This window comes from Muntiacus reevesi, chromosome 16 (assembly GCF_963930625.1).
Source record: "Muntiacus reevesi chromosome 16, mMunRee1.1, whole genome shotgun sequence".
Classification (NCBI taxonomy): Eukaryota; Metazoa; Chordata; class Mammalia; order Artiodactyla; family Cervidae; genus Muntiacus; species Muntiacus reevesi.
This window is the reverse complement of record NC_089264.1, coordinates 21,439,502-21,465,188: the sequence shown is the minus strand read 5'-3', so window position 1 is coordinate 21,465,188 and position 25,687 is coordinate 21,439,502. Positions and strand designations below refer to the sequence as shown.

The 25,687-nt window shown below is 41.9% G+C and overlaps 1 protein-coding gene across 1 annotated transcript in view; it reads right to left on the bottom strand.

Annotated features, from left to right (window-relative positions):
• Positions 1–232: 232 nt before the first annotated feature.
• MANBA (mannosidase beta) overlaps positions 233–25,687 on the bottom strand; it is a 124,432-nt gene continuing 98,977 nt past the window's right edge. Inside the window, exons 14-17 of the mRNA XM_065907161.1 lie at positions 17,882–18,026; positions 6,519–6,661; positions 5,408–5,665; positions 233–1,541 (exon numbers count right to left, since the gene is read on the bottom strand). Of these exons, the coding sequence (XP_065763233.1) occupies positions 1,317–1,541; positions 5,408–5,665; positions 6,519–6,661; positions 17,882–18,026 (771 nt within the window). The 3' untranslated portion in view covers positions 233–1,316. The remainder of the gene's footprint in view (positions 1,542–5,407; positions 5,666–6,518; positions 6,662–17,881; positions 18,027–25,687) is intronic.

The following is a 25,687-nucleotide window of genomic DNA, read 5'->3' as shown; positions in this document are numbered from 1 at the left end:
ATTCTAAAGCCAAACTCTCACCGCCAGTCAATTCTGTAACCAATTACTTGATTCTTCTTCTAGAAGACCCTTCAAATGTCCTGGTCTAGATTCCTCAAACTCTCCCAGTTTATCAAGTGGATTAAAAACCTGACCAGAGCTAAATGGAAATTAATGCCTTGCATGATACTGGGCACAACCGAATGTTCACGGAATGAGGAAATAAGTCACAGACGGAACACCAAATTGTCAATGCAATTTATACAACCTTAAATTTTTCATGTATTTCAAACTTACAGAAAAGTTGCAAAAGCAGAACAAAAAAATTCCTATACACCTTTACTCAAATTGACTACTTATTAACATTTTGCCCCTTGCTTCAGTATCAATGTACTTTTAGAAACAGGATGATGCAGAACATAATGATTTCATTGCAATTATAATTAACCAGTGTTTTTTAAAATGGCTCAATCTCAAGTTAAAGGCAATACCACTTTGCTGTCAGGCCCATCACATGCAAATCAAACCACAGCCTTGAATTGGAAAGTTCACTGGCCTTAACCAAATCTGAAGCCCATACATAATACAGGTGACCACTTATGTCGGGACATCCAAAAGTTTCCAACGTGATGAAGGTGATGTCCATTTCAATGTGAGCTTTTTTTCCCCAAAGACGAATCACTAATTGCCTTTGAAAAAATAAATTATTACTGTTAAAACAAATATTAAAAAACCACCTCACAAATGAAAAAAGACTTCTACTCAAAAAGTAATCGAATGGCAACAATCCACCCCACCAAATCTTCCAGCATCAACAACCAATATGGCTACCACCCTGACATCTCTTTCTGTTGCAACATCTGAATCTCTATTTCCTCTGGAAATAATGACAAAGCAGTTTCATTTCAATCATTTGGTATTTCTCAAAGCTAACCAGAGGGGCCTACATGCCCTCACAACCTTCCACATTTGATTCCACAGATACCACAATGGTTATTACCGTGATTCCCTTAAAGGGCTACCTGGGAGTGTACCTCTGATTCTCTTAAAGGAATGCATGTGGACAGGACCTCCCTATGGGGTTAGGACAGACAGCTGGGTTAGAACCGATTCATGCGGTGCAAAAGGCGCGAAACGTAGAGCTAAAGACACAGCCCTGGTGCAGACTGAACAGCACCCAGGCACAGCTTTGCTGAGGACATCCCCTGAATATACACAGCCTTCCCTGGGAGAACCAAGTGGCTAATCAGACATCTGACAGCAGGCAGATGCATTTCCTGGCTTCTTCAACTTGTTTCTAGTTGCCTTCAGCTCTCGAAAATACAACCTGGATTCCCTCAGTAAGTATCAGCCAGTGAAGTCACATGAAAAGATTGCTCCAATTCACTCTGGCTGGTGGGTTTCCAAGGGTAAAAGAATACAGTCCGTGTCTTCTCAGTCATGAGGAAACCATTGTCACTGAATCTCCCTGGGATGCTTCCTACATCCAACCAAACAAAGGGAGCGACAGCTGAGGTTTTCAGATCAAAAGCAAATGTGTCCCCTTGCTGCGAGATGGTGGCCTGAAAGAAAAAGATAAATGAAGTGAAGGTGGAGAGCAGCTCTCTGTTCTACGTGGCTAACATGAAGTGCACTGCCTACAACTTTGGTTCTATTACTGCTGAAGTCATATATTCCATGCACTTTGTCAGACGCTGAAAAAAAAAATACATGGAAATTTACTGAAGGCTGTGGAAAATCACCAAATTGTAATCTCAAATCAGGGGTAGAAATATGTGGTCTCCAAAGATTCAGGAGAACATTTCACAGGAAGCTCAGAGCTTTGTAACTGTGTATCTTCTCCTCAGGGTCTCATTAGAAGAGGCACACTTCTGCATCAGGACTGGTGATTTTAATGACTTGCTCAGGATCTGTCCGGAGCTGACTGTGGAACCAGCCATGGCACCCACCTTTTGGTCCTATGAGAAGACCCTGTGGTCCAGAGAGCAGCCAGCCAGGCATCTCCAGAAGCTATCCCACTGGAGCTGGTGCTCTTAATGCATCGTTGATAAAGTCACTTTATTAGCACCTCAAACACGTGAATCCCACACAACATAGCAAAAGAGAGTGCGGCTTAAGTCTCGTCACCCTCAGCCTCTTGGCACAGGCTGGGAGTGAGGACAGCTGGTCCCTGGAAAGTGGGGTTGGTGATCCTCTCTCACTGTGAGGACACAGCTGGGTGGGACCTGGTAGTCAAGCCATGCATTTGTCACGACACAGAACTCTTCAACACGCATACATGCCATGCCACAGGTTTGACATTATAGGCTATGTGTGACATAAAGAATACCCAAGAGCAAATTTTACTATATATAACTTAGCCTGCTACATCATGCAGGGTTCTGCAGTATCAACAAGAAATCCCACACTGGTAGGGCTTCCCTAGTGGCTTAGTCGGTAAAGAATCTGTCTGCAATGCAGGAGACCTGGGTTCCATCCCTGGGTCGGGAAGATCCCCTGGAGAAGAAAATGGCAACCAACTCCAGTATTCTTGCCTGGAGAATTCCCATGGACAGAGGAGCCTGGAGGGCTATAGTCCATGAGGTGGCAGAGAGTCAGATGTGACTTAACGACTCTACCACCACCACCATCACTACTTTGGTAGAAGCAAGAAAAGAAATTTAAAGACAGCTACCTAATATACTTTAAATTTCTTTTCTTGCTTCTACCAAAGTAGTGACGGCGGTGGTGGTAGAGTCGTTAAGTCACATTCCCACATTCAAATTCCCAAATCATGCTGCCCACTCGTTCCAATGAAGACCCTAAAGCAGTCTCGGGCACACAATTGACATGGCAGGGCCCTGGCCGCTACCAAGGCTGCGGGAAGGCCTCAGCTAATCTGTCCCAAGGCCAAGGCCAGAAGGGACACGGGCGCGCGCTCACTCCTGTAGGTGCCTTCTTATAATTGGCAATCTCACCTCTGCATTATCTGACAGCAGAGCAGGGAGCACAAGCTTGTACTCTGACACAGGCCCCTGGGGATGCCCCAGGGGATGGAATTAATGCCTGGCTATGTTAAGCTTGCAACAATGTTTACTATCATTACTATTATTGTTGCTACTGTTATTACTTCTCTTTAGGATGTAATAAAGGATCCCTTTAGGATGCAACATATCACTGAAATACAACTGAGATAGGACAGAGAAAGAAGGCCTGGCTCCTTTCCCACTCCCAGCTGTCTCAAGGTAATAGAGACCAAGATGAGAAAAGATGAAAGATTTCAAAATCCTGTCTAAAGACCACAAATTTGTCCACTAATAGTTCTGTGCTTTTTTCTGGAAAGAAGCAATGTAAATGTATGTCATTTCTGTCATATCTGCTCTACATCAGGTGTTACAAATAAGTTAGGTTTCATTAAAGGAACATTTTATTATTAACTAGGAAGGAAGTTATGTTTTCATTTCAAGGACTGAGTTTTGATATTTCTAAACCAAATATAAAAAAATCCTCTCACTTAAGTCTTTTCAATGAAGTCTAAAATAAACTTCTAATTGGTTAAAAATAGAGAATGAAACTTTCTAGAAACATATTTTCAATCACCACGTGGAGGTGGGGGAAGGAAGGAAAGGTTTTCAATCAACTAGATAGATTCCATAATTTCCAGTTACACAATTTTTACAGCACAGCCTATCGTGATCATCCCATTATTTTTCTTGACTGATAAAGAGATCTGGTGATTAAGCAACTTGAATGTAATAAATCAGAGTGGAGAGTGAAAATTTTTTACATTAATAAACACTCCTTAAAAATGCAAAATTAAGGGTGCTTTTAGTACGGCTGAGTCCCTGCTGTCCACCTGAAACCATCACAACATTGTTAATCGGATATACTCCAATATAAAATTTAAAAGTTAAAAAAAAGAAATGGAGAAGATTTAAATGCACATTGTTAAGTAAAAAACAGCCAGTCTGAAAGAACTACATACTGTATGGTTCCAATGATATGACATTCTGGAAAAAATAAGAATATGTAAATTGCCAAAAGATCAGTGTTTCCTAGGGATTGAGGGGAGGGAACGATAAAGCAGGACTTTCCAGGTGGCTCAGCAGTAGAGAACCTCCTGGCCAATGCAGGAGACATGGGCTGGATCCCTGGGTCGGGAAGATCCCCTGGAGAAGGGAATGGCAACCCACTCCAGTATTCTTGCCTGGAGAATCCCATGGACAGAGGAGCCGGGCGGGGTTGCAAAGAGTCAGACAGGACTGAAGTGACTGGGCACAAGCAAAGATAAAGGAGGCAGAGAGCAATGGACTGCAGAGCGGTGGAAGTACTCTGTAAGACACTGTGACAGTCGTCACATGCCACTGCCATTTAGCCACTCAGCTGTGAGGAAGAGTGGGTTGCCATTTCCCTCTCCAGGGAATCTTCCTGACCCAGGGATCGAACCCATGTCTCCGGCTTGGCAGATGGATTCCTTACCACTGAGGCACCAGGGAAGCCCACATATCACTGGATGTTTGTAAAACCCATAGAACACACAACAGAACGAGTGTGTCTTGATGTAAATTATGAGCTGGGGCTACTCCCTAGTTGCGATGCAAGAGCGTCTCACTGCAGGGACCAGGCCCCGCTTGCTACAACTACAGAAAAGCCCATGCAGATACAGAGACCCAGCAGAGCCAATCAATCAATAAACAGCTGAAATTAGAAAATTATTAAATGAACGTGTCAAAGCTATCACAACATTGTTAATCAACTAGACTCCAATATAAAATAGAAAGTTAAAAAAAAGAGAGAAGAAATTGTTTGTTAGATTAAAAAAAAAAAGAGTGCTTTTACTGGGCTCTGACACTTCCTGGCTACAGACTGAATAGCTACTCGGCCCCACCAAACAGGCTAGTGCGTGTGCTCAGTCATGTTCAATGCTTTGTGACCCCATGGAGTGTAGCCCACCAGGCTCCTCTGTTCATGGGATTCTTCAGGCAAGAACGCTGGAGTGGGTTGCCATTTCCTTCTCCAGGGGATCTTCCCGACCCAAGGATTAAACCCACATCTCTTGTACCTCCTGCCTCAGCAGGCAGATTCTTTACCACTGAGCCACTTAAGGAGCCCCCAAACAGGCTTTCTCACTTACAAATGCAGGTGGTACTATTTCAGGGCTGGTGCAGGGCCTGGAACCCAGCTGAGGAGCAGTCAGGGGTGAGGACCCTGCTGCCCCGCTCTCCGCTGCACCAGCCTGACAAGGAGAGGTGATGGGAGCACCGGCGTGGCAGGCATCGTAAACTCTGACAAATGCTGGTCAGAAATAAAAATGATTTGCTCTTTGCTTCCAGTGGGAAGGGGAATCAATCTTCCCCAGGTCCCAAACAAACTCAGTACCAAGGGGAAGTTTTGCAGAACAGCAGGACAGCCCTCAAAGCCACAGCAACTCCAGACCTCTGGTGCTTACAGTGATATTTGCCTTGAGGAGCCCCTTGGCATTCTTCAGCGAGGACAGGAAGTGGTAGTTGATTGGGCTCAAGAGTTCCCCGTCACTTGACAGGTAAAAGGAAACCACACAGCTTTGTCGTGTACATCTGGGACATCCTTTTAACAACTCAGGCACCGGCTTAATATACAGGAGAACAGACTCTCCAGCTTTTATCACGGAAGGGTTAGTCGACTCAGAGCATACGAGCTCCAGGGAACTCCAAGTGTGGACTCTCACCTGGGGAGAAACAAGACAGAAGAAAACCAAACATTCTTAGTTCCTAATTTTTTTTAGAGAATAAGAGTAGTAACAATAGATGGAAGTCACAATAGCAGGACTGATTAAGAGACTATGAAACCTGAGTTTAACCTCAGCTCCGCCAAGTACAAGCTATGTAACTAAGATGTGAATTCAGCTTCTCAAAGTATCCATTTCTTTATACATAAAGTGAGAACAACAAATAATAAAAAGCAGTAACTTCATAGGCAGTTGTGAGAATTAAATAATCTATGGAAGGCACAGGACCTCAGGCATTGTAATTATTCCAAAAACTTGACCAATTCTCAATGTTCTCCCAATGGTAGCCACCTAAGACTTCAAGTTTATATCCTCTCTTTTTACCTAACTTTGTGTTAAATATAACTTCACTTTCCCACATATACATTTTGCATAATTTTACTGATTTCCACTTTAATATACTGTTTTAAATGATTTCTTTTTATAAAGTTTAGGCTTTTTCCAGCTTCTCATGATTATAAATAATCTTTAAGTATCATTTTACAGTTTACAGTTAACACTCATCTAATTATTGTATTCACTATCCACAGAAATCCTCTAAAAAGGTACCTTGGTGTCATTTAACAGATGAGAAAACTGAACCAAGACATTAAGGTCATAGAACAAACAGCAGGATTTTGTCCTGAATATAGATTTTCAGATTTTAAGAACAGTTCATTTTCTGCTACAGGCGCTAGAAACATTTTGATACAAATTTCTCTTTTCTTTTTTCCAAAAAGAACAGAACCGAATCATGAAAGAAATCTAAAATTCTCCCTCTACCACAGAAAGAAAAGAAGTCCAAGCAACTTACAGTGAGCGTCGTCTGATGGTCTGAGTGAAGGTCTGACACACCATAGATGAAAAGCACATCTTTATCCTCAAATCCCACCGCTAACAGTGGGGCGAAGAAATGCCGAGCAAAGTAGTGAAGCATTTTCCACTTTCCTCCATACTCTAAAAATAATCAGGTGGGTTAGGAGACGGGCAGGGTCAAGCAGTGAGAGTCACTGTCCACACGGCCAGGGGTATGACCTGTCACATGCTGGGCACTGAGCGGGGAAGAGGGCTGACAGCGGACAGAACCCGTCTTGCGGAGCGCAAGGAGCATTTTGGACATCACCTCATGTCAGCCTCAAATCTGGAGGAGGCAGCCATTACCATCGCACTCTTCAAATAAGGAAATGGAAGCTCAAGCAGTTACGTCAAACGTGCTACATGCAGTATTTTGAGCCTAGACGTGACTCCTGGCTGGCACTCTCATTTGCAGTTCTGCTTCCAGGAGCTCACGGCGCCAATGTTCCTTCTTCCTACTTACACGTGAAAAAGGGAATCAGGAGCATTGGCAGTGAACACCTGTTACAACTCTTCATTTATAAGAATTACTTAGAGGAAGTACTATTACAGAGGTTGGACAAGACGGTGGAGTAGGAAGACCCTGTGCTCACCTCCTCCCATTAGCACACTATAATCACAGCTATTTAGAGAGCAACTCTTTATGAGAAAGACAAAATCTAGCAGAAAAGATCATCAACAACTAAAGATACAAAGAAGGAACCGTAAGATGGGTAGGAGGGGCATAAGTTACGTGGTCAAGACCCACACCTCAGGGGTGGGTGAACCACAAACGCAAGAATAACTACAATTGCTCCTCAAGGAGTCTGAGTCCCAGAGAGGGCTCCCCAGCCCATGGATCCTGCCCTGGGAAGACAAGTGCCTGGAAAGCTTGGCTTTGAAGGCCTGCAGGGATTAATTTCAGGAGTCACAGAGGGTTGGCGGAAACAGACACACCACTCTTAAAGGGCACACACAAAATTTCACACCCTCTGGGACCCAGGGCAGAAGCAGTCATTTGAAAAGAGGCCAGGTCGGACTCATTTGCTGATCTTGGAGGATCTCCCTAAGAGGCAAGAAGCAACTGAAGCTCACCTAGGAGGCAAAGGCACTGGCGAGTGCCATTTTGGAATCCATCAAGAGAATTAGCACCAGGATCCAGCCCCACCCAGACTCGTGCAACCCGTCTGCAGCAGTGCTGGGACACCTCAGGCCAAGCAACTGGCTGGATAAGGACACAGCGCCACCCTGCAGCAGGCAGGCTGCCTTAAGACCTCCTGAGCCCAAGGCTCCTAGGGTCACAGTCCTGCTCACCAGAGGGCTCAGGCCCCAGTGCTATCAACAGTGAACAAGCACTAGCCCCGAGACCCCCAGGGACGTGCAGCCAGAAATCTGCAGGCCCACGTTCCAGCCACAAGCCAGCCAGAACCAGCCCTCAAATATTCTGGGCCTTGGCTTCACCTACTGGCCCCTACTTCACCCAGCGAGGGGCAGACACCAGCCCCAGGACCACTGCAGCCCTGCAGCCTACCTTGTTAGGACATAACCAACACAGCAGATTGGCACCAGCTCCAGCACCCCGGCCCCACCCGAGAGCAGACCAAAACCAGCCTGAGAAACCTTAGAGTCCTCAGCCAGCTGCCCTGGGGTCCAGCCCCCCTCAGTTAGCCGGTGGGTCAGCTGGTGCTGGCCCATTTGGGATACCCTAGAACCTGTGCCAGCCATAATAGGAACTGGCTCCCAGCTACCAGGAGGCCAAGACTAGAACCATGAGCCCCAGCCCTGTAACCACTCACCTAAGAACCCACTCTGACCGTTCGTGAGCAAGCAGCAGGCAGGGTCCTCCAGGGCTCTGCAGCCAGCAGCCCCATGACCTGGCCCCACCAACAAGCACCCAGCAGGCTCCACACAAGGCACGGCCTGGCAACCAAGTGGGCCAAGGGCCAGCCACGTCTATCAGACCATGGCAGTAGCTGGTCCACCACACAGAAGGACCCATGCATCCCACACAGGGGTACCCCTAGAGCATATAGCACTAAAGACCAGACAGGAGTGAGCTGCTGGGACACACAGTGTATCTCCTACAAAAGGCCCCCTCTCCAAGGTCAGGAAATGTAACCAACCGTCCAGATGCAGAGAAATAAAAAGAGTCAGTTAGGCAAAATGAGGTGACAGAGGAACATGTTTCAAACAAAGGAAGGAGATAAAACCCCAGAAGAAGAACCAGAGAACCAGCTGAAGTGCAGATAGGCAAACTACCTGAGAAGGAGTTCCAGGTAAGGATCACAAAGATGATCAAAGAATGCAGGAGAAGAGTGGATGAACACAGTGAGAAGCTTAACATAGAGTTAGGAGATATGAAGAGCTAAGCAGAGACGAAAAATACAAATGAAATGAAACATACACTAGAATAAATCAACAGCAGATTAAATGATACAGAGGCATGGATCAGGGAATTGGAAGGTAGAGTGGAGGAAATCGCTGAAGCTGAACAGAGAAAAAAACGAGTAAAAAGAAAACAGAGTTTAAGAGATCTCGGTACAACATCAAAGGCACTGATATTCACATTATAGGGTCCCAGAAGAAGAGAGAAAGGGACAGAGAACATATTTGAAGACCCAATAGTTGAAAATCTCCTTAACGTGGGAAGAGATATAGACATCTAGGTACTGGAACATAGATAGGACCAACCCAAAGGGGTCCACACCAAGATACACTGTAACTAAAATGGCAAAAATTAAAGTCAAAGAAGGAATATTAAACACAAGGGAAAAGCAACAAGTTATATACAAAGGAACTCCAGTGAGGCCATCAATTACTTCCAGCAGCTCTGCAGGCCAGATGGGAGTGAACAATAAATTTTAAGCGATGAAAGGGGAAAACCTACAAAGAAGAATACTCTACTCAACAAGACTTTCATGTAGATTTGATAAAGAAGCCCCAAGGTTTGCAGAGAAGCAAAAGCTAAAAGGAGTTGAGCACCAGCAAACCAGCTTCATAAGAAACGATAAAGGGATTTCTCTAAGTGAAAAAGAAAATATTACAAATAGAAACATGAAAATTATGAAAGGAAAAAGCTCATTAATAAAGGCAAATATTAGGTAGTAAATCAACCATGTTCAAAGCTATCAGGAAAGTTAAAAGAGAAAAGTGGTAAAAATCATCTATATCCATAATAATTAGTTAAGAGATACACAAAAAGATGTAAAATATGAAACTAAAAACAATAACCATGACAAGGGTGAGGCAGTAAAAATGCAGAGTTGTTAAAAATGCTTGAAATTAAGAGATCATCAACTTAAAATGAACACATATATTGCATTACATTATATATAGATTGCTATATATAAGCTGCATGGTAATTACAAACCAGAAATATACAATTGGAAAACATCAAAGATAAGGGAATCCAAACATAACTAAAGATAGTCATCAAATCAACAGGGGAGGGACAAGGACAAGAACTAAAAAGAACTACAAAAATAACCCCCAATGTTTGAAATTAAGAGATCATCAACTTAAAATAATCACATAAATTGCATTACATTATATATAGATTGCTATATATAAGCTACATGGTAATCACAAACCAGAAATCTACAATTTATAAACATCAAAAATAAGGGAATCCAAACATAACTAAAGATAGTCATCAAATCAACAGGGGAGGGAAGAGAACAGGAAATAAAAAGAACTACAAAAATAACCCCCTGAACAATGAACAAAATAGAAGTACATACCTATCAGTAATTAAATGTAAATGGACTAAATGCTCCAATCAAAAGATGCAGAGTGGCTGAATGGACACGAAAAGAAAACCCATATATATGCTACCTATAGGAGACACACTTCAGATCCAAAGACATACACAGAACTGAAAGTGAGGGGATTGAAAAAAAGTATTCCATGCAAATGTATGTCAGAAAAAGCCAGGATGCCAGTATTTATTAATATATTAGACAAAATAGACATTAAAACAGGCGTGACAAGTGACGAAGAAGGACGTGATATAATGATCAAGGGATCAATCTAAGAATATGTAACAACTGTAAATGGATATGCACCTATAAATAAAGAGTGCTATATACATAAAGCAAATATTAACAGACGTAAAGGGAGAAATTGACAGTAACATAATAAGAGTAGGGGAATTTAACACCCCACTCATATCAGTGGACAGATCATCCAGAGAGAAAATCAGTCAGGAAACACATTAGATCAAATGGACGGATACAGAACATTCCATCCAAATCAGCAGAATACACATTTGATTCAAATGTACATGGAACATTTTCTAGGATGAACCACATGATGTACCACAAAACAACAGTCAATAAATTTAAGAAAACTGAAACCATATCAAGCATGTTTTTCAACCACAATCCTATGTGACTCTTAGAAATCAACCACAAGGAGAAAAAAAAAAAAAAAAACTGCAAAAAACACTAACGTGGAAGCTAAGTAACATGTTACTAAACAACCATGGGTCACCAAAGAAGCTCAAAGAATCATCAAAATACTTGGAAACAAATGAGAACAAAAACACAATGACCCAAAATCTATTGGATGCAGCAAAAGCAGTTCTAAGAGAGAAATTTTAGTGATACAAACTTAGCTCAGAAAACAAGAAAAATTACAAACAAACAACCTGACCCTACACCTAAAGGAACTTAGAAAAAGTACAGCAAACAAAACCCAAAGTTAGTAGAAGGAAAAATATAATAAACATCAGAGCAGAAATAAACAAAAATAGAGACTTTAAAAAATAGAAATGATCAATGAAACCAAGATCTGGTTCTTTGAAAAGATAAACAAGATTGATAAAATTACAGCCAGACTTATCAAAAAAAGGGGTCTAATCAATAAAGTCAGAAATGAAAGAGACACTATAACTAATACTAAAGAAGTACAAAGCATAAGAGACTAGTATGAACAACTCTACACCAACAAATTGGACAAGCTAGAAGAAATGGATAAATTCCTAGAAACATATAACCTTCCAAAACTGAATCATTAAAAGATTTTAAAAAACAATCTGAACAGATCAATTACTTCAAGGAGACTGAATCAGTAACCAAAAACCTCCAAAAATCAAAAGTCCAGGACCAGATGGCTTCACTGGTGAATTCTACCAAACATTAAAAAAAAAAATTAATACCAATTCTTCTCAAACTCTTCCAGAAAATGGAAGAGGAAGGAATGCTTCTGAACTCATCCATGTGGCCAGCATCAACGTGATTCCAAACCAGGGGAAAAAACTTATGATCATCTCCATGTATGCAGAAAAGTTTCTGAAATAATTCAACATCCACTTATGATTAAAAAAAAAAAAAAAAGAACTTCACCAATGAGTGTGGAGGGAACATGCTTCAACATAACAAAGGCTATATATAAGCAGAAGGCTAACACCATACTCAACAGTGAAAAACTGAAAGTACTTCCTCTAAAATCAACAAGACAAGGATGCCCAGTTTTATTCAACACAGTACTGAAAGTCCTAGTCACAGCAGACAAAAAGAAAAAGAATTCAAACTGGAAAGGAAGGAAAACTGTGACTGTTTGCAGATGACGTGATACTAAGAAAATCCTAAAGACGGCATCAAAATCTAGTAGAGCTCATCAATGACCTTGGTAAAGATGCAGAATACAAAATTAACCTACAGAAATTTGTTGAATTTCTATATACTAACAACAAACTCTGAGAAAGAAATTAAGGATGCAATCCCATCTACTTTCACATCAAAAAGAATAAAACGAAAGTCAAAGTGTTAGTCGCTTAGTCATGTCTGACTCTTTGTGACCCCATAGTCTGGCCATGGGATTCTCCAGAAAAGAATACTGGAGTGGGTTGCCATTCCCTTTTCCAGGGAATCTTCCTGACCCAGGGATTGAACCTGGGTGTTCTGCATTGCAGGCAGATTCTTTACCATCTGCGCTATCAGGGAAGTCACAGCAAAAAGAATAAAATACCCAGGAATAAACCTAAGGAGGGAAAAAAACCTGTACCCAGAAAACTATAAGACTCTGATGAAACAAACTGCAGACAACACAAGCAAATGTAGAGATACTTTTTATTGTTAGAATGACCATACTACTCAAGGCAATCTACAGATTCAATGCAATCCGTATCAAAATACTACTGGCACATTTCACAAAACTAGAACAAATATTCCTAAAATTTGTGTGGAAACACAAAAGACCCCAAGTAGTGAAAACAATCTTGAGAAAGAAGAAATGAAAAATGAAATTAGAACATTTTCTCACACCATTTACAAAAAGAAACTCAAACTGGATTAAGAGCGTAAATGTAAGATCAGAAACCATAGAACTCCTAGAGGAAAACACAGGCAGAACACTCTGACACAAATCGTAGCAATATATTTTTGGAACTGCCTCCTAAGGCAAAAGAAACACAAGCAAAAATAAGCAAACAACCTAATTAAACTTAAAAACATTCACACAGCAAGGAAAACCATAAACAAAATGAAAAGACAGTCTATGGATTGGCAGAAAATATTTGCAAATGATGCGACCATTGAGGGGTTAATATACAAAATATATAAACAGTCCATACAACTCAATATAGGAAAAAAATAAATAACTCAATCAAAAATTGGGAGGAGACCTGAATAGACTTTTTTCAAAAGAAGAAATACAGATGGCCAACAAGCATATGACAGGATGTTCAACATTGTTGATCATAAGGGATGCCAATCAATATCACAATGAAGTATCACTTCACACCTGTCAGAATGGCTATCATCAAAACAATCACAAATAAACGGTGGCAAGAATGTGGAGCAAAAGGGAACCCTCCTACACTGTTGGTGGGAATGTAAATTGATGTGTCCCTCATGGAAATCAACTTGGAGGTGATTCAGAAAAACTAAAAATAGCACTATCATAAAACCTGTCAATTTCACTGCTGGGTATATATTCAAAGAAAATAAAAACACTAATTCAAAAAGATACATGCACCCCATTGTTCACTGTAGCATTATTTACAACAACAAAGATGTGTAAGTAATCTAAGTGTCAATCAACAGATGAATGAATAAAGACGATGTGGCTTTTGAACGGCAAAGGAAACTATAAACAAGATGAAGAGACAACCCTCAGAATGGGAGAAAAATATAGCAAATGAAACAACTGACAAAGGATTAATTTTCAAATATAGATGCAGCTCATACAACTCAATACCAGAAAAAAAAAACCCGATCAAAAAGTGGGCAGACCTAAACAGATTTTTCTCCAAAGAAGACATATAGATGACTAATAAACACATGAAAAGATGTTCAACATCGTTCATTATCAGAGAAATGCAAATTAAAACTACAATGAGACGTCACCTTACACCAGTCAGAATGGCCATCATCAAAAAATCCACAAATAACAGGTGCTGGAGAGGGTATGGACAAAAGGGAACCCTCTTGCCCTGCGGATGGGAATGTAAACGGATACAGCCACTATGGAAGACAGTATGGAGACCGCTTAAAAAGGCAGGACTGAAACTACCATCGACCCAGCAATCCCACTACATGGCATATACCCTGCGAAAACCAAAATTGAAAAAGACACATGTACCCCCAAGCGCTATTTACAATAGCTAGGGCATGGAAGCAATCTGGATGTCCACTGACAGATGGCTCGATAAAGAAGCTGTGGTACATAAACACAATGGAATATTACCAAGCCATAAAAAGGAACTCATTTTAGTCAGTTCTAATGAAGTGGGTGAACCTAAAACCTATCATACAGACTGAAGTAAGTCAGAAAGAGAAAGGTACTGTCTGAAAAGAAAGTGAAAGTGTTAGTAGCTCAGTCGTGTCCGACTCTGCAACTCCATGGACTGTAGCCCACCAGGCTCCTCTGTCCATGGAATTCTCAAGGCAAGAATAGTGGAGCGGATTGCCATTCCCTTCTCCAGGATCTTCCCAATCCAGGGATTGAATCCGTGTCTCTGCATTGCAGGTAGATTCTTTATTATCTGAGCCACCGAAGAAGCCCAATATTGTCTATTAATGCATACATATGGAATCTAGAAAGATGGTACTGATGAACCTATTTGCAGGGCAGAAATGGAGATGCAGAAATAGAGAACAGACCAATGGACGCGGGTGGAAGGGGAAGAAGCAGAGCGTGGGACGAATGAAGTAGCATGGAAGCATATATCCTACCATATGTAAGACAGATAGCCAATGGAACTTTCTGTGTGACTCAGGGAATTCAAACCAAGGCTCTGTAATAACCTAGGGGGGTGGGAGAGCTTCAGAGGGAGGGGACATATGTATAGCTATGACTAAATCATGTTGATGTACAGCAGAAACCAATGCAATATTGTAAACAAATTATCCTTTAGTTAAAAACAGATTTTTTAAAAAGATGTGGTATATGTATAGATAGATGTAGATATATATGCCATGGAATATTAGATGCCCATTAAAAAGTATGAAATTTTACCATTTGCAACGATGTGGGTGGGCCTGGGTGGGGAGGAGTATTATGCTTAATGAAGTACATCGGACAGAGAAAGACAAATACTCCATGTTATCACTTACATGTGTAGTCTAAAAAAATAAAACAAATGGATGAACATAACAGAACAGAAACAGACTCACAGATATAGAGAACAAACTATTGGTTATAGGTGGGGAGAGGGAAGGAGGGAAGTACAAGATTGGCATAGGAGTTTAAAAGGTACAAACGCCTATGTATAAAATAAATCAGTTACAAGGCTATACTGTAGAGGACAGGGAATACAGACATTACCTGATAACTTTCAAGGGAGTATAATCTATAAAATTTTGAATCACTATATTGTACACCTGAAATTAATTGTAGACCAACCATACCTCAATAAAAAGAGATAAATAATAAGTTAAATAATTAAAAAAAATAAAGTTACTTAAAACTCGAAGGCTCTTTTTTCCATAGGCACAAATCCTCTGAGTGAAACAAAACAACAATAATCACAAATATGTCTGGCAGGTTCAGACTGATGGGGGAACATCCAAACTCATGACAATTAACAGCAGTTCCTAAAATACAGTTAGAAGCTACCAAGAACCTTCAGAAACGTGTGCCTTGTTGGCATGTGCAGTACGCTAAACCCACAAACTATAAACAGTATTTCAACATGCCTCCTCTTCTTCACAAAACACTGCATCGAACAGCTTCAGAGAGAGGTATGCAGTGAGAGACAGGGAGAGAAAGTGGAGAAGGGGGATGAGGGGGAGAGAATGGGGGTCACTTTCAGAATTCACCAGTGCAAGCTTTTGAGATGGAGGAACAGCTAGAATTAATTTCTAGCTGTTGAGGTTCAGCTAGAACTAATTTCTTTAGGTTTTGCAAAATTTTGACTCACCAGTACTTCAATTCCAACTCTTAGTATTTCCCCTTAAAAATAACAAGGGGGAAAGGTGGGGAGGCCTATCAAATTAGAACTACGAAATGAACTAGAACTTAGAAAGCTCTAGAAAGTTTTCTCATAAATGGAAAATGACTCAAACCTGAGATAACTTACACACTCTAATTAGCACATTCATTACACGGAAAAGACTTCAAACGTGAGGTTCCAGTCATGGAGGCCAAAAACAAATGATAATCAGGAGAACAGCAATTGAAGCAAAAAGTCAATGATACACATTTCAGTTACTAAACAGTGAGACCTCCGAGAGATGGTGACCCTCTCCTCGAAAGCACTGACCTGCCAAAGTTTAGAAAGCAGGCAAATTCTTATTCTAACATCATACTCTTATACCCTTTCTGAAAAGCACAGAGTCATTTAAGGGAAGAGTTACAAGCCTGAACTCTCCCATTTCCTGAACTGAACTCAACTTCAGAAGACACCACCTCATTCACAGACAGGAAGCAGGCTTGGGCTCCTAGAGTCTCTGAACAATATCTCTCTGTCCAGTTTAAGCATCCCAGAGAGGCTATTTCACTAGCATCTACTCCTGGGGCTGCTGCTAAGTCGCTTCAGTCGTGTCCGACTCTGTGCGACCCCAAAGACGGCAGCCCACCAGGCTCCCCCATCCCTGGGATTCTCCAGGCAAGAACACTGGAGTGGGTTGCCATTTCCTTCTCCAATGCGTGAAAGTGAAGTCGCTCAGTCATGTCCGACTCTTAGCGACCCCATGGACTGCAGCCTACCAGGCTCCTCTGTCCATGGGATTTTCCAGGCAAGAGTACTGGAGTGGGTGCCATTGCCTTCTCCGATCTACCCCTGATTCTCATTCAATACCCTATCTCTGGTTGATGTTGATAAAGAGGCTGATCAGGGAAACCTGACCAAGACTGCAGTTCCCTGCAGGAGATGATGAGCATTCATCGAAACACGTGGGGAAGAAAGCCCATGATCTGCACTCACGGCTCAAGAGCCTCACCCAGCGAAACTGCCCTTTTATTTTATGACTTTGCCTCATTTTTGACCCAAAACTTTTGTTCATATCATTAACTGAACTTGGCTTCAAATCACCTCTAGTGGTTCATTACTACGCCTTAATTTTTTTAATGCACCAAAATAGACGAAATAATTCAAACAGCAAGTACCACGTCAGCCATCTCACCTGTTGTTCAACTGAACAGGTCCAACTGACAACCCTTCCTACTTGTACTTCTGACTCGACTCCCTTTTCCCTCAAGAGACAAACAGAGCAAAATAAAGATGATCGGGTGAACCTGCAGGGGAATCAGTAAAGGGACATTTTTAAGGTTTAGCTGGGTTAGACTTTCGCACATTTGAATTCTCCTAAGCAGAAGAGGTGCTGATGTAAATCTCCTTTTGTCCTGGGAAGTCCTCTTAAATAAATTCAAAATTCTAAGCAACAATTAGAAGACATGTGGCTGAGAGCGGGGCTTCGCAGGTGGCACTCGTGGTAAAGAGCCCACCTGCCCATGCAGGAGATGGAAGAGACACAGGTTCGATTCCACGGTTGGGAAGATCCCCTGGAGGAGGCAACCCACTCCAGGATTCTTGTCTGGAGAATCCCATGGACAGAGGAGCCTGGCGGGCTACAATCTATAGCGCCGTACAGAGTCGGACATGACTGAAGCAGCTGACCACGCACACATGTGGCTGAGATGTTCACGCGTGAATCTGTCCCCTCGTTTGCCTGCTTTTGTGACCGCACAGAACAGAACTCATAGTGAGGCTGCCTCTCAGGCTCCCCGAAGATTGTGAAGGTCGGAGAGGTGCCCAAAGGTCAGACACCGGCAGCTGAACAGCCTCCCCTCCCCGGAGTCCTGCTTGGGTTCACGGGACGCCTCCAGCTCTGTGCTGACCCAGCCTCTCCCCACAGGTTTGGCTTTTCTCTCTCACACAAAGAATGCTAAAACACTCACCCAGAGAGGACCAGGAAGGAGCCTGCCAGATGTCATTCAGCTGCCAATAAAGCGCCCCCATGGTGTGCCCTTTTCCACTCACTATCTCGTTGCGACTGCGACGGTAGAATTCAGTTTCTGCTTTGACACACTGGGCCTGCATCACCTGATTCGGGGGAAAACAGTAAAACACGGGTGTTTTCAAATGAACTTATTTATGAAACAGAACAGACTCACAGATACAGAGAGCCGACCTGTGGCTGCCGGGGGCGGGGTGGGTTGAACTGGCAGTTTGAAGTTCGTAGATGCAAACTATTACATTTAGAATGGAGTTAAAAACGAAAAGGTCCTGCTGGATAGCACAGGGGGCTTCCCTGGTTGCTCAGACAGTTAAAGAACCTGCTTGCAATGCAGGAGACCCAAGTGCAATCCCTGGGTCATGAAGATCTGCTGGAGAATAGCTGCCCACTCCAGTATTCTTGCCTGGGGAATTCCAAGAACAGAGGAGCCTGGCAGGCTACCGTCCAATGGGGTCGCCGAGTCAGACACGACTGAGCGACTAACACAACAGTAACAATAGCACAGGGAACTATATTCAATATCCTGTGATAAACCATAACAGAAACTACGAAAAAGGAGATATATAACTGAATGACTTTGCTATGCACCAGATACCCACAGCATTGTAAATCTCACTGTAAATTGTAAAAAAACTATAACTCGATTTTTTAAAAAAAATTATTCAAAAAAAGAGAAGCTTAATCTATTGCAAGACAAAAACAAAACCTACACAGGTGTGTTTGTTTGAGGTAGGCTGTCTAGATCTGAGAAAATAAGAGGCTTGAAAAAATTGGGGAATTTAATTAGCACTCTACATACCATTAATATACTAGATCTGGGACCAACCCTATGAGAAGCTCTTATTTATAATGGCTAGGTTTGGGGGGAAGCATGGTGTTTGGTTTATCATAACAATGGGTAATCATGGAAATAGGATGGTGTAAAAGTTCTTTGCCACTGATAGTGGGGGCAGTGACAGAAAACAAAGATCACAGAAAACAAAACAGAGCAAATGCTTTATGTAGTCAGATACTAAATTTCGGGCAGTGAGCAGTTTTACTAACACGTTTGTGGCTATTGGGAAAGGCCAGCCACTCCAGTATTCTGGCCTAGAGAATTCCATGGATTGTATAGTCCATGGAGCCACAAAGTCAGGCACAACTGGGCAACTTTCACTTTCACTTTGTGACTACTAAGAAAATACCTTATTAAAAAAAAATCTGTAGGAAACAAACTTTATTATGACTGATACTGTCAAATTCCTAACCCCTTTTTTTTCTAGTCAAGCAATTGTTTTCATACATGACTTTGATAATGTAAAACTTATGAGTGCAATTCCTTCATCATAGCAGAACAGATGGTAATACTGCAACAAGTGGTAATACTGCAACAAAGAGACAAGTAAATTTAGTTCTTGTTTAACAGCACAAAAGAACTTCATATAGAGCCCTTAATTACTGTCATCATCACTGAAAACCCAGTCTCCTTTACTGCTGCTGTTACTGACACTGCAAGTATCACGTCTCTTAGCTTGGAGCTGAGAGGTCACCAAGGAGAGCCTGGAGAGAGAGAGCTTCAAGGAAAAGGACAGTCTTAAAAGTAGGGCCTGGGATTTCACAGAAGAGGAAAATGAGGGACGCACAGATGGCCACCGGAAGACTAAGCTCAGAGGCCTTCCTAAAACATGAGAAAAGCTCCAGTGAGGCTAACACCTTTAGAGAGAGGAGGGCTGGCTAGGGAGGAAGTCACAGATGAAGTCAGAACTTACACGAGGCAGAGCTGTAACACTCCAGAAGGGTAAAGCAAAGAGAAACCATGGCCATTTGATAAATATTTAATAAGTACCTACATTATGTGTTACATGCTGCTAATGGTAAGCAAAAAAGAAACAGCCCATCGTCCTGGAGCTTACTGACTTGTATAGAGGACAGGCCTTACCTAAAGAATCACAGAACTACATGGAAACTTTGAACAGTCATGAAGGCTAAGAAAGAGAGGTACACGATGTTAGGAGCCTGAACAGCAGGGGAGATGGGTCTAGCTGAGCAGTGGAATTGGCCTCAAAGTAGAAAGAAAAAGAAAGGGGGCAGAATTCTGCAGCCAGAGGGGACATGCATGATGAAAGGAGAACGCACAGCCAAGAACTGAAAGAAGGCAAGGCAGCCTGAGCCCAGAGAGCTGGGAGCAATGGAAGCAAGCCTGGTGGGGTGCAGGCCCCAGACCTGGGAAGGTTTGGAATGCATCCTAAAGGCAATTGGAAGTCACAGAAAGCTTTTAAGCTAAAGGGTGAAGTGATCAGACCTGCATTTCCAGCAGGCGACTGTGATAACTGAAAGCAGTCAAGAGACTAGAGTGGATTTAGGGAGATCATTTAGAAATCTATTACCAGCTTCTAGGCAAGAAATGATGCTAGCTGTGAGAAGATAAAGAAACGCCTTTCCCATTCAGCAAGCAGACCATTGGGACCACAGCAATGATAACAGGCAAATAACACTCCAAAGAAAGTAAGAATCTCACAAAGAGAAGGGGGAGGGTACCAGTTTAAAAGGACCACGGGATACTACCTGAATCTATCAGTCTATCACTAAGTCAAGGAGAGAAACAGAAAAATAGGCTGAAGAACTATGATCTATGACAGTCAAGTTAATCTGCAGTTATGAGCTAGGCTGGGACCTAGGACCCTTTACTGGAGTACTAGCACCTGAACAAATGTCTTCTCAAGCAACAGAGTACAAAGAAACAACAAAGGACTAAAACCTACCTCAGACATGCACAGTTGGAGCAAATTATGAACAATAAGGTACAAAAAGGCCACAAACCAACCACTCACTTCTGAGATGCTGGGAGCAAAAGCAGGGTACCACACATGACGTATGCACACAGCACCACCATGGGGGTGGGCAAACGACCTAAAACTAGGCCTCCCGCCCAACTCACCAATCGGCCTCCATCCTCACCCACATCTTAGGAGCCAGGGAACCAAGGGCACCTGTTACTTGTTTTCCCTCCCTCATGCTAGCACAAATCCCAACAAAGCCTTGCCTGAATTCTCATCCAATCTCATCAATTTCTATTGATTAAAGAGTCCATACCCAGGTGAGTAACAGCTAGACTCAGGATGTCTATACAAGTTCCTTATAAAAAATAAGGATCTTATCTGAGCTAAACTAAAGAAGACAGAGAATTATCTACATCTAGGCCTGGAAAGCTAGGCACAGAGAAATCAAGTTCCTTCATTAAATGTTCACTGTTTGTTGAGTTATCAAAATCATTGTTGCAGAAAAATTTTTATAAAGTTCTAAATTTTTAGAAAATAAAGCAGGCAAATGAAATCTCATTGTTGCAGAAACATTTTTAGAAAGTTCTAAGTTTTTAGAAAATAAAGCAGGCAAATAAGATCTCAGTAGAGACAGGGCAGCAGCAGTTAGAAGCCATGCCCACTGCAGATCCTACATCGTCACATCAGTATGGAAAGCAGTCTTGGTATTGTGTAAATTTGATAATATCTTACTTGGACCCCCCCAAATAATGTCCCCACCAACCAAGCGAAAATTGGCCCCTGGGCACAAAATCAAGCCAGTCCCTGCCCTGCAGCATGTACACCCAAGGCTTCTTGTTCTCCTCCTGAGACTCCTGAGCAACCATCAGAGGCTTTATGGACTGTGTGTGAAGGGGTCATGGGAAAAGCTAAGGAAGCCTTCATCACACCAAACACGTAGAGAGAGGCAGTCTGGTCACCAGACAGTCCAGAAGTGCTGGCCTAGCCCCGACAGGCTGTGCAGGAGCATCTGATGGCGACCACCATGGACACTCTGCTTTGAGTGCTGGACCACAATTCTGGAATTCCCAGGATCTGAAGTATCGTCAAAGTTTGGGCCATTCCTGATACACCAAGGGAGCCAAAGAACCTGCAATACTCTGCTATGGGACTTCATTCCGCGTGGACTCGTGAGCAGAAGGGAAGGAGAGGTGTCACTCAAGATGTTTGGGATTAGAATCGCTTTCCTTGCATCCAGGTTTATAAAACAGGGTGAACAGGAGAAAAGTGAAAAACAGAAGTTGAGGTGGGAAACAAAATATCAGTGTATACCAGAGTAGGAAATTAGGTCATCTCTTTCTGGAAAAACTACAAGCTTTGAAGACAAAGCCATACTCATTGAAACAGTCACGCTCATGCTTAGTTAGATCTAACCCAAAGGACGATTAGATACTTTACTGATGGCTTTGGTAGAGGTGACCTGCATTTTCTTCAAGGTGAATTTAAGGTTCTTTTTTGGAGGGAAAAAATGCAAACATCAACAATTTCTTTTTTTTTTTTTTTTACAACAATCCAAATTCCTTCCTGATCTTTGTTAATATGTATTGTAACTCATCATATTGTAACATAATGTAACATATATTGTAATATTTTGGCCATCTGATGTGAAGAACTGACTCATTGGAAAAGACCCTGATGCTGGGAAAGGCTGAAGGTGGGAGGAGGAGACCACAGAGGATGAGATGGTTGGATGGCATCACCGACTTGATGGACATGAGTTTGAGTAAGCTCTGGGAGTTAGTTATGGACAGGGAAGCCTGGCATGCTGCAGTCCATGGGGTTGCAAAGAGTCTGACATGACTGAGTGACTGAACTGAACTGATTATAACTCGTATGCATTTATAGTTTTGTATTCTACTCAATTAATTTTCACCTATGTACACTTCCATGAGAGGCATCGGCATTTTCTATATATCTCTGTGCTTTAAAGGGTTATATAGTTATAGCTTGAGGAATCATTCTCCAGTGATTATTAGGCATTTGAATGGTTTGCAGCTTTTTTTTAAATACAAGAATTAAGAACAGTTTATGTTCAAATTAATCTCTTTGCTTCTTGTCTCTCTTTTCAATATATGACAACATAATGTCATATGTCAATATATGACAAAATAATACAACAATACAATGTCAATATGATGTGTCAATATACGACACATTTTATTTTTTTATTTTTTTTTATACGACACATTTTAAAGGCCTGGTTGCATGCTGCTCTATTATGTTCCAATTGAGAGATTGCCATAAACTGGTAGCCTGCATGCAGGGCTCAGCCCACACAGGTTTTAATTGGCTCACAGAGCAGGTACTTCTTGTCTCTAGCTGTTGGTATTGTAGTTTAGTGTCTTAACTCAGGGCCTGTATGTTCCATTTTGCCACAACCCTCAATATTCAGACTCTCATGCATTTAAATTACCTGCCGGGCTCCTACAAACATTTGAGTTTTCAGTCCCTAAACCATTCCAATTCTCAGAATCACCTGCAAAATATATTTATTTCTGTTTATCTAACCATTTCCGAGTTGTCATTTACCTTGTCTGGTTTAATAGATAAGCATTAGCAATCCTTTTATGGTTAGAAAAAATTTTTAATGCAAGCAAGACTCCTAAGCCTTGCTAGGAATGAAAGGAGAAGAGCACTAGGCAAGCCCTACCTCACGGCCGATCACACCGGAACTTCATGTGAAAGTGACGGCCAAGGCTCTGCAGAGCCCCAGCTTCTGTCATGCGCACCCTGGAGTACCCTCCACAGACAGCTGGTGCCATGCCTGGAACACGGATCTGGGTTTATCCAAACCAGTGGGTGCCAGTTAGGGCTAATGAATGACACCTTTGTTCATAAAAATGCAGAAGACCATTGCCCACTGTCCATCTTAAAGGGAAAACGTACAACCCTACTTGCCTGGAAAAAAAAATCTCTGCAACTGCCTCTTTTCCTTTAAAAATTGTACCCATATTTCTAATATTCATGCATTTTTCTCCCACAGAAAACAATCTTTACATGTAAGGATAAATGCTTAGTCATTTCCTAGGTTACTCAGGCCCACTGTTAGCAGACAAATCAAATCTTATTTTAGTTTCAGAAATATGCCTATTTTCAGCAGCTCACTTGATTACACTTAAGAAATCAGTCTCCTCAGAGAAACACAGCATGGGAAAAAGAAATGGGACCAGGACACCAAGACCTAGGTTCCAACTGCAGCTATGCCACGGTGATAAAGGTTTCTGTGTACAACACAGCACAACCGATTCTCCCCTTCCTCCAGAGTGGCAGGGTTATACCTGGGTTACATGCTCAGAACCACACCTCTGCCTTTGGAACTAGGAGTAACCATGTGATAAGTTCTCCTGATACAATGGTGTTTATATGCTGTATTTACTTAAAATTATCTTGACAATAATAATCTTCCTATAAAGCCACTTTTAAACTGATATATAACTCATGCCACACAACTTACTCTTTTACAGTTTACAATTCATTGGTTTTTAGTATAATCACACATTGTGCAAACCTTACCACTACATAATTTCAGAGTATTTTCATTATCCTTCCCCACTAAATTCTGTGCTGGTTAATACAGGGTTATTCCTGTATTATACTGCTCATTCTTCCCTCTCCTCTGCTTCTGGAAACCACTCATCCACTTTCTGTCTCTATACATTTGCCTATTCTGGACATTTCATGTAACTGGTATAACACAATATGTATACCACTGACTTCCTTCAGTTAACCTAAAGTTTTCGAGGTTCACCCACATTGGACTATGTACCAGGACTTCAAGCCTTTTTATTCTGCTGGATACTATTTCATTGCATGGATATGCCACATTTTGTGTATCCACTTATTGGTTGATAAACAATTAGAATGTTTTAACTTTTTGGCTATTACGAACTTTGAGGCAGAGCTTTTTGTGTGAATGTTTTCCATTTTCTTGGATACATCCCTGAGAGTAGAATTTCTGTGTTCTGCGGTAATTGTTTTAACTTTCGGGACACTGACAAACTTTTCCACAGTAGCTGTACCACTTTATTAATACATTCCCACTAGCAAACCATTTGAGGTTTCTAATTTCTCCACTTCCTTATTGTGATGGTTATAACATTATGTGCGAATCTGACTGGGTTAGGGGACGCCTACTCAGGTCACAAAGGGTCAGACTGAGAGCGCACACACACAGACACAGCTGGTAAACACTATTTCTAGGTGTGTCTGTGAGGATGTTATTGGTGACTCCATAGACGAAGAAGGTCGGTCCTCATGAATGAGGGTGAGTGTCATCACAGGCAGCTGATGGCCTGAATAGAACAAAAGAGTAGAGGAAGGGTGCATTCTCTCTCCTGAGCTGAGACACAGCTTCTCTAACTCTCCAACACTGGAGTTCCTGGTCACTGGACACTGGGACTCCAGATCTTAGAGCAATGGTGCCTTGGTTCTCAGACTTCAAGCTGAATTATACCACAGTCTTTCCTGGGTTTCCTTCATGCAGATGGCAGACTGTAAGACTCCTTGGCCTCCATAATCATTTGACGCAATTCCTGTAATAAATTTCCTCTTTTATATATCTATGTGCGAAGTCACTTCAGTTCTGTCCAACTCTTTGTGACCATGTGGACTGTAGCCCACCAGGCTCGTCTGTCCATGGGATTCTCCAGGCAAGAATACTGGAGTGGGTTGCTGTGCCCTCCTCCCGGGGAATCCTCCAGACCCAGGGATCGAACTCACGTCTCTTATGTCTCCTGTGTTGGCAGGTGGGTTCTTTACCAGTAGGGCCACCTAGGAAGCCTCTATCTATCTATCTATCTCTATGTATCATATTTGTTCTGTTTCTCTAGAAAACACTGACCAATATACTTAACCAATATTTGTCTCTTTTTTCTTTTTTTAAATTCCAGATATCCTAGTGGATATGACTGGTATCTCATTGGTTTTGATTTGCATTTTCCTAGTGACAT